General features: G+C 44.0%; 1 protein-coding gene across 1 annotated transcript in view; it reads right to left on the bottom strand.

Moving 5' to 3' along the window:
- The window catches only part of ABCA5 (ATP-binding cassette, sub-family A (ABC1), member 5), a 26,609-nt gene extending 18,235 nt beyond the window's left edge, over window positions 1-8,374 (bottom strand). The window contains exons 1-9 of the mRNA XM_010022354.1: window positions 8,270-8,374; window positions 7,357-7,561; window positions 6,123-6,281; window positions 5,898-5,995; window positions 4,935-5,164; window positions 3,358-3,499; window positions 2,544-2,732; window positions 2,077-2,224; window positions 866-1,034 (exon numbers count right to left, since the gene is read on the bottom strand). Coding sequence (XP_010020656.1) covers window positions 866-1,034; window positions 2,077-2,224; window positions 2,544-2,732; window positions 3,358-3,499; window positions 4,935-5,164; window positions 5,898-5,995; window positions 6,123-6,281; window positions 7,357-7,561; window positions 8,270-8,374 — 1,445 coding nt within the window. The remainder of the gene's footprint in view (window positions 1-865; window positions 1,035-2,076; window positions 2,225-2,543; window positions 2,733-3,357; window positions 3,500-4,934; window positions 5,165-5,897; window positions 5,996-6,122; window positions 6,282-7,356; window positions 7,562-8,269) is intronic.
- Between the last annotated feature and the right edge of the window lie 3,086 nt (window positions 8,375-11,460).

Raw genomic sequence — 11,460 nt, 5'->3', positions numbered from 1 at the left:
TAGTGCAAGTGATACAAAACCAGCCACGATACTATAGAGTGAAAATCAGGATTAAAACCAGACCCTTCAACCTATTGCAGATGCCCAAAGAGCTATGAGTAATGTGGACAATACAAGACTTGTGCTAGTCACTAAGCCCACATATTTATTTGAGGCTACTGTAGCCAACCAGGAAGAGTGAAGATGTGGAGTTCCCCAACTCACATCAGGCTACGCCATTGGGAAATGATGGAACCAAGGGCTAAAAGGTAGATACTGAAAATAACATCTGGGAAACACCAACAAGTACATGACAGTCCAGATGGAAGACATCAGGTGACAAAATGCAGCATGAAAGATGAAAGCAGGGACATATTTTTTCAGTTCTGTTTTACCCTCTTATATATGGGGAAAACCGCCATATAGATCCCCTCTGGCCTACAGAGAACACATCAGCCTTCACACAAACCTAGAATTCAGCTTTTTCTCCCCAAATGTGTGTTACCAGAAACTAAACCTTCCCAGAAGAGTAGGCGTTTCAACATCTGCAACCGCTTATGCCTCTCGTGACCTCAGTGCAACTGAGGGAATGGAAAACCGTCCGGTTTTGAGAGGACTCCAGCCGAAGGAATACAATCCACAAACAAACCCTTTCTTTAAGCCCAGTGATGTATCCTTGGAGGGCATCCATGTCCTTGATGATGGGCCTTCACTGAAGATGGAAACTAGGGTGGTGCGTGTGTGCAAGGGCTCTCTGCAATGCATACCATATGCTATTTGAATCCAGCGTAGACTCGAGAACTAAGTGGTTTTCAAGTTCCACATCAAAACATCAGGGATCCAGGTGATCTGTTCATATGCACATGGGACAGGGCAGGAACTGTACCTGATGGCTTCTTTCCCCTGGAATTCCGAAGGCACAGGTTCAACTATCTCACTGAAGCTTAAACTGCCATTGACGCTGCTCTCATACAATTCCTTGTAGTTCTTTCTGTGCTTGGACCAAAAGGAGGGCTTCATGAAGAAGAACGGTGTGCGGCGCAGTCCAAACTCCCCTGGATAGCAAAGGAAAAAGCTAGTTTCTTAACAGTAACTGCAGATCCTCCTCCAAATTTGGCTTTTAACTATAAAACCCACGAGCTACTCTGCTAAAGGCTCAGGAGTCAGCCTGAATCCCATTCTGGAGGGATTCCATCAACCAAGTTTACATTATCTGCATTTAAGCTGTGGTTCCCATCAACACTGCTAGCAGGCTCCGGGTTTTGCTATTTAAATACATGTGCAAATCTCTTTCTAGGCAAGAGAAATCCCCAATGCTGAAAGAAAAGTGACTTAAACACAGGCTTAAAAACCAGAGAGAACAGAGGCAAAGGGAGCTGAAGGGTTCAACCAGGCATTAGTCACAAGATTAACAACTGTATTCTGTGTTTCATGTTAAACTACTGCTGTCACAGAGAAAGGTCTGGAGCAGGCAGAGCAGTCTTTAATTTTCAACCCTGTAAGAGCAATTTGCTAAGGCTGAGGCATTGGTTAACCCAGTAAGGAAGCTTTTCCTCTACAAAGAAGGAAACAGTAGTTTAGCTGGCATGCCTAAGGGCCACCGATTCTGAACATGCTGATATCCCTTCCTCACATCTCACACCTTTAACAGAAGGTAATTTACTTCAGCTACAAGTATTCTGAGTCACAGTGTATTTGCAAACAGCATCACCTCCTTTCTCCACAGTTGAAATTCAGACAGAAATAGAATCCTAAGATGGTTTGGGTTGGAAGGGACCTTAAAGCTCACCCAGTCCCAACCCCTTGCCACAGGCAGGGACACCTTCCACTAGAGCAGGTTGCTCCAAGCCCCTGTGTCCAACCTGGCCTTGAACACTGCCAGGGATGGGGCAGCCACAGCTTCTCTGGGCACCCTGTGCCAGCGCCTCAGCACCCTCACAGGGAAGAGCTTCTGTCCAAGAGCTCATCTCAATCTCCCCTCTGGCAGGTTAAAACCATTCCCCCTTGTCCTGTCACCAGCTGTGTCAACCTGGGGCTCAGGACCTCAGGAACTGGTGATGCTAGCACCATTCAGTCCAATTTTTCTCATGAACATACCTGGCATAATCTGATCCAGGTAGACAGCTACAAGCAGATAAAATATGCTATCCAGCACCAATAAAATGAGAGAGATAAAGAGCGGGTAAGGACCGTGACTTAGACTCGAAAACGTTGCACCATCTTCATAATCTTCTAGATGCATGACCTGCCAACAACCAGGGACAGAGGGAGATGTTACACACCAGCACTGTACCAGCCTGGGAAGACACAACAGCAAACTTAGCACAGGAATAACTGAAAAAGTGACTGAGATCACAGCAGTGAACACAAAGAATAAAGCTGCTTCAGGGTGCACTGTATTTCACTTGATATTAAATTGCTAAGGTAAGCTATTAAAATAGGCATTTTTTACCCCATCATCATCAGTGTGTTAGAGAAAATCATCATGATTTAACTGCATCAAGATCTGGTTGAAGATGCTACAAGACAAACGAGCACAATCTGAGGAGAAGGTGGTGAGTTACCTGAGCAATGCCGATCAAGAAGCTGCACTGACACAAGGGGCTGAGGATCCACACGAAAGACTTGGGGAAATCTTCCAGCAGGACGATGTTAAGACCCACAAACCCAAAAGCCAGCGTTGCCAAGAACTCCACTATACCCACATGTTTTGACTTTTTAAATAGAGGTGTCAGCATAAGTGCAAAGAAAACCTAAGAACAGATTAAAGAAAGAGGTAATAAGGTACTATATTAAGATATATTATAGGGTATATGAAAACCAAAGTAAAAAGACCACAGCTTCAATTTTCCCTCTGATAATCCCATCATTTTCCTGGTAGTCACTACAGCATTCACCCACATGCCACTATTCCCTTACAAACAGACTATTGGGAGGGGCAGATTTCCCAAAGATGCCAAATGACAGAGTACACGAAAATACTATAAAGAAAAAATTTGTTATATAAATTAATTCTCTCACCTTTAATTAGGGTTTTAACATTACACTACATAGAAACAGCTAATGTTTAGAAGAGGGCATGGCTTTGGACTTCAAAATGGTGCTGTACAGACAATGTTCAAAAGAGGGTGATTATCAGCTTAGGTATTTCAGTAAGGAAAGGTATTTTTCATAGTGACTACTGAGACCTGTACAACATCCTAAGCTGGAGCAGACCCAGGGAATGGGATGGGGATGGGTAAGATACCCACTCCCAATTGCTCTTAGAGATGCTGTGTTTGTTCCAGATGCTTTCATAGGGAGAACAAGATCAGATGGGAAGGGAAAAAACTCCACAGGGATGGGATGGATGAATTCAGCGAGATCAGGAATACTTACTGAAGAGACTCCGTACAGGAAAAAAAGGAGGAATATCACAAAGGCACTGCTCTGGGGAAAGAGGGAAGAGGCCGTCGCAATCACCGCCATAAGAATGGACATGACAAAAATCAGGCTTATGTACAGCAGCACCCAAGAAAGCCTAGGAGCAAAACAGGGCAAGAAGAACAGAAACCAGTCAGTGAATTCCCAGCCGGAATTATCCCCACACACAAATAGCTAAAACTACCATTCTTTAATATTCCAGACAGCTGCACCAGAGGACAAGCTTGCAGCAAAACAAGAGCCCCCACATAAAGAGAGCTCTTATAAACATCCCTGTGATTGTTCCAGGCACTAGAGCACACACATCAATACTCACAGCATCAGAAAGTTACACAATTAGATGATTCATGATTTTTATATTATTTAAACTTGCATCATTAATTCCCTGATACCACCAGAAGAGGGTAACTGAGCAGGAAGCTTCAATAATTAAAGAAATCCTATTTAATATTTAATACACTGGTCATTCCAGTAGCTGGGCTGGGTAATAAAATCCTTTTCTTTGTAAAAACAGAGCTGCAAGCCTGGGAGCAATTCTGACCTCAGGAAATGAGGGGGGTTTGCAAACAGGCGGCGAAAAATGACACATCTTCAGTAGCAGCAAGTTTCTGAGTTACATTCAGTGGACGATCAGAGCTGCGTTACCAGCATGTCATAACACATCGCTCCCATTTCACTACGGGAGAAGTAAAGTGATTCTCTCTGGACCAGAGATGCTCAGTGCTGATGTGCAAGGGGCAAGTGGGGTTACAGGAATAATGCCATGGGTGAAGACTCGACTAAATAGGATTTATCACCAAAGATGTACCACAAATAACCAGAACTGCCAGGAAAAAGCTGGGGTGCAGAAATCAAACAAAAGCACCCGGACAAAAACAACCCAGCTAGCTGTTACAATGGGAAAGATGCTAAAACGCTGCTGGCCCCTGCAGCAAAGGGCAAAGCTAAACCCATTTTTATCTCTGCAGCTACCAGTGATTTCAAATTAGTACATCCCCTCATTTGGAAATAAGCCCAAACATTATATTGCACAGGGTAATTTCCATCATGGTAAGGAAACAAATTAAAACCTGTTGCTTAGACTGCTCTGCCACATTAAAATGATTGAGTTAGATTCATTTAATTACATGTTGGGGAAGCTGCTGCTCAGCTCAGAAGAGAAACTGCAGGTTACCTGTGGAGCCGCCAGAAAAGGAGGCACTGAGCCAAAAATATTTAAAACCAATAAAACCCAAACTACATAAAAATCTCACACATCATCACATTTAAACCCCCTAACTCAGGCATAACTTTACACGCATAAATGCAACAGCATTGCTCTGGTATTTATTATCAAAATGATGCTGCAAGTTTCTCTGTTAGATTTTACAGAGCATCTCACTTCTAGGCTGTTTCCAGTTATCAGCCTGAAAACAACCAGAGAACTGGTGGATGGGATAGAACTGTTTTCCTAGAAAGTGTTGTTTTCTACATTTCTTTATATATTTTATATTTCTTTTATCAAGAATGGGTTATTTCAAACACTCACATACCAAAAGGCAGTGTCGTGAAGTCCCAGTATTTTTAAGAACTCCTTCAGCTTCCTCTCCTTCTCTGCCACAATATGAATTGCCAGATAATACCCAAATGGTGAGAAAGCAATCACCAAGTAAATTAAAATGATGGCACGGGGAAAATTATCTATTTCCACCACTGCAGCCTCTCCCATAACCATTGCTCTTGTCAACTCAAGTTGTTCCCAAACCGACTGATTAGTCTTCAGCTGGAAGGAAGAGAAGGAAGAGTTAGTTTTGCACCACTCCTGTTTTCACAGCCCCATCAAATCCAGCAGCAGCAACTCCAGCTCAGCCCCTAAGTGTTGTCGCTAACAGGGAAAGATCTGGAGAGACCAAACCCCTACAAGTCTCCAAATCCCAGTCTAAAAGCACAGAAATTAGAGAAAATCTGGATGCTAAAAGTAATGATTTTGCAATTCCTATCATCTAAAAATATGAGACTGGCTCTCACTGCAAGAGGCATGATGAGAATGCAGCAGGGAAAAGGGCATTGCTGGCAAATACCAGCACCAAAATAGTAAGGCAAATTCTGCCTCTCCTTTTGGTACAGCATTTGAAATAGCATTTTGAGGTGAGTATTGCTAAGCCTTTGTGTTTTGTTGTCTAATGCAAGGCTCCAGCTCATTAGCACACAAATGAAGACAAATGTCTGCATTATTCAAATGGACAAGAACATCTCTGTACAAAACATGGCAAAACACACATGAAATAGAATCACGGAATGGTTTGGGTTGGAAGGGACCTTAAAGCTTATCTAGTTCCTACTCCCTGCCACGGGCAGGGACACCTTCCACTAGACCACGTTGCTCTTCTCATTGGATTCAAGCTGATTATTGATATGGGATTTTATACCATTAATAGATAACATCACAAAAACAGAGCCCTGGCAGCCCACAGATTTGAACCTCTTGGTTTAATAACATCATGTTTTAGATTCACCTGTATAATTGCAGCATCAATGCAGGCTTGCAGAGCTATAAACCCCGAGCTCCAGTATGTCACCGATTCACATCCTTTCCGCAGGTTGGAGCAACTGGCTGCAGGATGAAGCATGACATTTTAAAATGCAAACAGCCAGAGTTAATCTGTCCTGTCCCCAATATAAAGATGGGAATGACTTCTCAGTTTATCCCTTAAACAGTACATGTAAGTGTGCACATTCACCTCTTGATTCCATATAGATGGAAGACATAGCGACCGAATCATGGAACCTCAGCTGGTAGGACATGGCATCGTTGAATACAACACCCACAAAGTTTGAGGGTTTAAAAGCACTGGCCTCTTGCAGCTCCTCTTCGCTTAAATACTCCTCAGTGATGATGCCTGTGAGGTAAAGGACATTATCACACTGGTTTAGGTATCAGCACAACAGGGAGAAAAACTGTGCATCAGTTTTAAAGAAGCATCATGTTAATCATTAATGACTTCTGTCACTTTGGAGATGGAGCTATAGATACAGAGTTGTATTTTCGTCCCAGTGAAGGAAGTATTCTCCTAAATAGAAACTGGCGGGAGTATTGCTCAGTAGCAGGGAAAAATTTAGTCTTATCCCTGAATCTTCCTCTTTTCCCCCCCTATTTTTTGCTGCTCCAACAGCTTCTGAGCCCCAATCCTCTGCCAGCTACTCGAGAGTTATTCTCCACCACCAGTGCTTTTCAAGAAGGGCAGATTAAGTGGTACATTGGGCTAAATATATGAAAACATGGTATTTGGCACCAACTTCAGCAGAGGGTGGGAGGAAGATGGGAAGAAAGCAGAAAGTGGAACCATTTGCACCCATAAGGAAAGTGTAGATGTTGGACTGGTTCTCCAGCTCCTCTGAAGCATGCAGAGCACAAGGAAGAGAATCAAAGACACCAAACTAATATATCAGAGGGGTTTGGGAAGAGATAGGTTCCCACTTATGTGCAAGATGTGTAGTCGAAGCACTTAGAAAAAGAAAACAAGAATAAAATCCCTTTCAAAAGCAGAGGTGACACTGTGTTAATAGCAAATAAACAGAAATAAAGAAGTCGTTGCGATAGTAACAACAGGACAGAAACCACAACTTAAAACAGCTGCAGGACAGCAGCATCTCCTGAATTTGCCCCAGGATGTCACAGGACAAGTATGAACTAGCTCCAGAGTTGTCCAAGGGCTCTTTGTACTTTGCCTTTGGGGCCTCCCAGATCCTCTCCTGCAGCCACATAACACTTGTTGGCTGCAGCAGGAGAATGGGAATTGCTGTGTGATGGCAGTGCCAGAACATTTGCCAGCCAAGCAGAAAAAACGCCTTCACAGTCTCTGTCTGAGCAGAAAAGAATGAAAAGAAATGCTTTTTTCCTATCATCACCAGTGACAACCACAAGCCACAGCGCGAGATACACTGAGGAAAATAAGATGCTTAGTGTCTAAATACCATCTTCAAAGTTATCAAAAGCCACTTTCTTCATGATTTCTCGCGCCATCCGGGTTGGTGGTGTGTATCCGATGATGAAATTCACCAATACGGAGGTATCCAGAGTGCCAAGGTTGGTGTTGGCCACCTCGCCATACTTCCGATGTGGGTGCATCATGCTCATCAGAATGAGCCAGAACAAGAAGAAGAGTGGGAACAGGACCTCCTGTGCGAGGAAAAAAAGAAAGAAATGTGACAACTCAAAGAGTGAGCCTAGAAATGAAAACTGCCACAAGTTTCTCCTAGTTACACAAAGCTTAAAGGAAGGACCATGAGTTTAATCACCTTGTTCCTGTAAATTCCCCTGAACATTTGCAATGCAACAACAATTTCAGTGACAAATCCTTCCCTGGCACTATAGCAGGATTTTAATCGCACGCATTAGTAACCTAAGAAGGCACATTAAGGTACAAAGGGACAATTTTGCATGCTTTAAATATCAGCAAACTTATGCTGTTTGGGTGGAAAGCAGCAAAACACAAAGCATGAACCGTTAAACAAGTCTAGCCAAGCATTGAACTGCCTCTTCTATACCTCAAAACGAATCTTGAAGTATTATACGCATTACCTGTGCACAGGGGTGAACTGTTAGGAAAGACAAAGCTTTTTGGAGAGGTCAAATCCTGCTATAATGCTCAGATATGGGTGCAAACATGCACTGAGACTGCAATAATAATACAAGGATAATGCCTTACACCTCAGGATACATTTTCAACCAAAGCACCACAAAATACCTTCTCAAAAATCCTATTCCACCCCAAAATTCAGGGCAGAGCATGAAGCTTCAGAAGCATTGCAACAAAACTCTGACTCAGGAGCCACTTGACTGCAGAATAACAGCAGACACAAAGGCAGCAGCAAGTGCTCCACTTACCTGAACGCTGCTCTTTTTAGTCCTGCACTTAATAAGACAGTTCTTGAATAGAAGAGCTCTCGTTTGCCTCCATACTCCTGCTTCTCTTGGAGCAGCTGGTGCCATTTTTCAAGACTAGATTGTTTAAGAAACAAAGAATCTGTATTAAATGACAAAACAATTTAAAGAGCAAAGCCAGGCAGCTGCAGCACTCATATCTATATGATAGAGATATATGAGCTGCAGCTCATATATTTATATTTTCATATAAACTTTTCAGTTTCTCATAGTTTAAATGCCTTCCCATACACACGCTAGATGCTGTGACAGGCAGGAATTGGTAGCACTGATTTATAAGGTCTACTGATTTACCCTAAGCCATCCTCTGCGCAAAGGTGGGGTCAGCTCGATGCAAACAAGACTTGAGCTAACCTGGGCTTGTTTTAATTTTGCTACTATAAATTACAAACCAAAGTCTTTACCTCAGGGCACAACAGCAGCGTCCATCACATGGCAGCCAGCCAGATCCATGCATCCAAAAACAAGAGCTACCTCACCCCAGGCAAACTGTCCAGTTAACTGTGAGTACACCCCTTTGCATCCTGGAGCAGATCCAACACTACTTATTTTCATTACTGTCTATCTTTTCATTAGGCCACCTGCTCAGCACAGTGGTGCTGAACATAATCTTTTAGGAAATAAAAGAAGAAATTAAAATGAAATTGAAGATGCTCTTCCAGGAGAGAGCATCCCATTCCACCTGGAATACCTGGTGAGGGACAGCAGGCTGGGGAACCGCCAGGTTTCTATCCCGTTTTGCCACCACCTTGCTGTCCAAGGTTTGGAGTCACTGGTCAATCCACATCTCTCCCTGTTTCCTCATCTGTGGAGCTGAAATACAACTGTGAATGGCTCAGCAGGGGCAACCTGGAGATGAGCACTGGTATGGACCCAACCACCCCTTCCAGCCGTAAGTCCCACCTCCAGCAACACCAACATGCCACAGGTTACAACCAAGTAATTTCTCATTATTCAAGACAGTGCAGATTTCAATGATGTTTCCATATTCCAGGTTTTTCAACTACCAACACTCATTCCAGAAGCAGACTGATGTTTTTGGTGGCTGCATACTCAGAGCAGCTCTGCATCAGGACCCGGCTCTGCTGTTATCTGTTAGACAACACATGGCTCAAGCTTCCTTCCCCAGCTGTATTTTAATATGGATATCTATTTTTGGAGCACAAACATCACCTAACTACAGAAACACATGAGGCTGCTGACATGCCGGCACTGCTGCTGTGAGCTGAGCTCCAGCAACTTCAAGTACACAAACTACTCCTGCATTTCTCCAGGTGTAGGAGGAAGAAGAGGAGGGGAAAGGCGTCCGAAAGCACCCAGACCCACTGATCACAGCTTCCACTGCTGGGTGCTTGGGTCCTTCCCTGGGCAGTGACCCAGCACTAGGACCCATGATGGCTGCGTGTCACTGGAGGCAAAGCCTTGGGAAAAGATCCCACTTAGAACCTGGATAAAGCCCCATTGAAACTACTCCAGAAATGAAAAACATACAGATTTCGACAAAAAGAATAATGGATGCTTAAACATGAAGCTATGCTAATAGGCAATCCTCACAGGAAACATGCACACAGCTCCTCTGGGTATTTTAGAGCTTCAAAATGACAGCACAGCGGTTTAGAATTAATCAGAAGCAGCAGCTATTGCTTACAGGTCATAAAAAATAACATGCTGCTGCCCTCTGCTCACACTGTGCCCTGTTAAGTGCTTGGGCTGCCACTGTTTGCTTTCAGGAGCAGATTTCAAGAGCTCTTACAAGAGAAGCTCCACTGAGGTCCTTACTGAACACTGTGCAACTGTATTAAAAGCAGTGATCCCTTCCCTTGGTCTTCTCTATTTTAAAGAGAAGCCAAAAAAACCTGACAAAGATGCTTTAATCAGACTGACTCACTAACACCAGTTACTGCTGCTTCAATTATTTTCTATCCGCTTATAAACTAACAAACAGCAATACTCCCACATCCTCGCTGGAACCTTTCCATGCTTTAATTACATCACCTCCCTCGGTTGGAGGAAGGGTCATTTTCAGACTGTCAATTGATTTCTTGCTATTCCACCTGCCATCTCCACTTAAGCTAATTGTCCATACAACACATTGGGAATGCTGAAGGAGTATCACTTGAATGGTGAAAAACGGTTGAAAACCAAACCCAAATCCTTCTAGATGTGGCAATGAACCCGTAGGCTGAACACAAAAAGAGGCTGCCAAGGTATTTATTCGAATAAGACTGGACAAAATGAAAACACTCCAAAAAGTCCCCCACAATTTAGGCACTTCCTTATGATCTTATCCCGACAGGAGAAGCAGCTGAAACACAACTACCTGTGGGCATCTCAATCAAAGCAATTTCTGGGTTTTAATTCCACATCGGGGATGCTCATCCTTCTTAAAGGGCCTTCCCCAGACCAACCTGACACTGGCCTTTCAGCGTCAGTTGATGTGATTTACTGCTGCCCTTCAGGTTTCCCCCGGTTTTTAAGCTAAAATCCCAAACAAGGGGTGGGGGATGAATCTCAGCTCAATGAGCTTGAGGAAAAAGCAACCAACTTATCAGTGAATGACAGGTAAGAATGCAAGATTATTGATCTCGCTGCAAGCAGACAGTAGCCTAAACGATACTTAAGGAAAACCCTGAGGTACTTGTTACTGGGCTTAAATTATTTAAGCTCAGTGCTTTATTTATGCATTTTTAAAACGGGATGAACTTTCCTCCCTGCCTGACTCCCAAGGGATACAGCCGCGTCTCCAGCTGAGGGGCACCATGAAGCCCGGCACCGCAACCTCCAGCCCTCCGGACCAATACAGTGTACAACCGTACAGTGAAGGAATGCCCGGCTCCCGCATCTTTTTTCGCATCCATATCCCGCACCCCCCTGCCGCATCCCCCCGCATCCCGCTCCGGAGCTCCACCGGTCGCTAATCGCGAGCGCGGGATTGAGTACACCCCTCCGTGTTTCCATCCATCCCTCCCCTTCCCCCCAAAAACCCCCTTCAAATACCAGCTCCTCACCATTCTTCGCCCAGCCACGAAACCTTAATGAACACATAAATAAATGACCCAGAGCCTTTACTCCGGGGTAATGACGCGCACCGGCAGGTACTGAAAACTCCTCCTCTTCCTCTCCTTTCCTTCCCC

Source organism: Nestor notabilis, unplaced genomic scaffold (assembly GCF_000696875.1).
Source record: "Nestor notabilis isolate BGI_N333 unplaced genomic scaffold, ASM69687v1 scaffold31380, whole genome shotgun sequence".
NCBI classification, from domain to species: Eukaryota; Metazoa; Chordata; class Aves; order Psittaciformes; family Psittacidae; genus Nestor; species Nestor notabilis.
The sequence above is the reverse complement of the archived record's forward strand: the minus strand, read 5'-3'. Positions and strand labels throughout refer to the sequence as shown.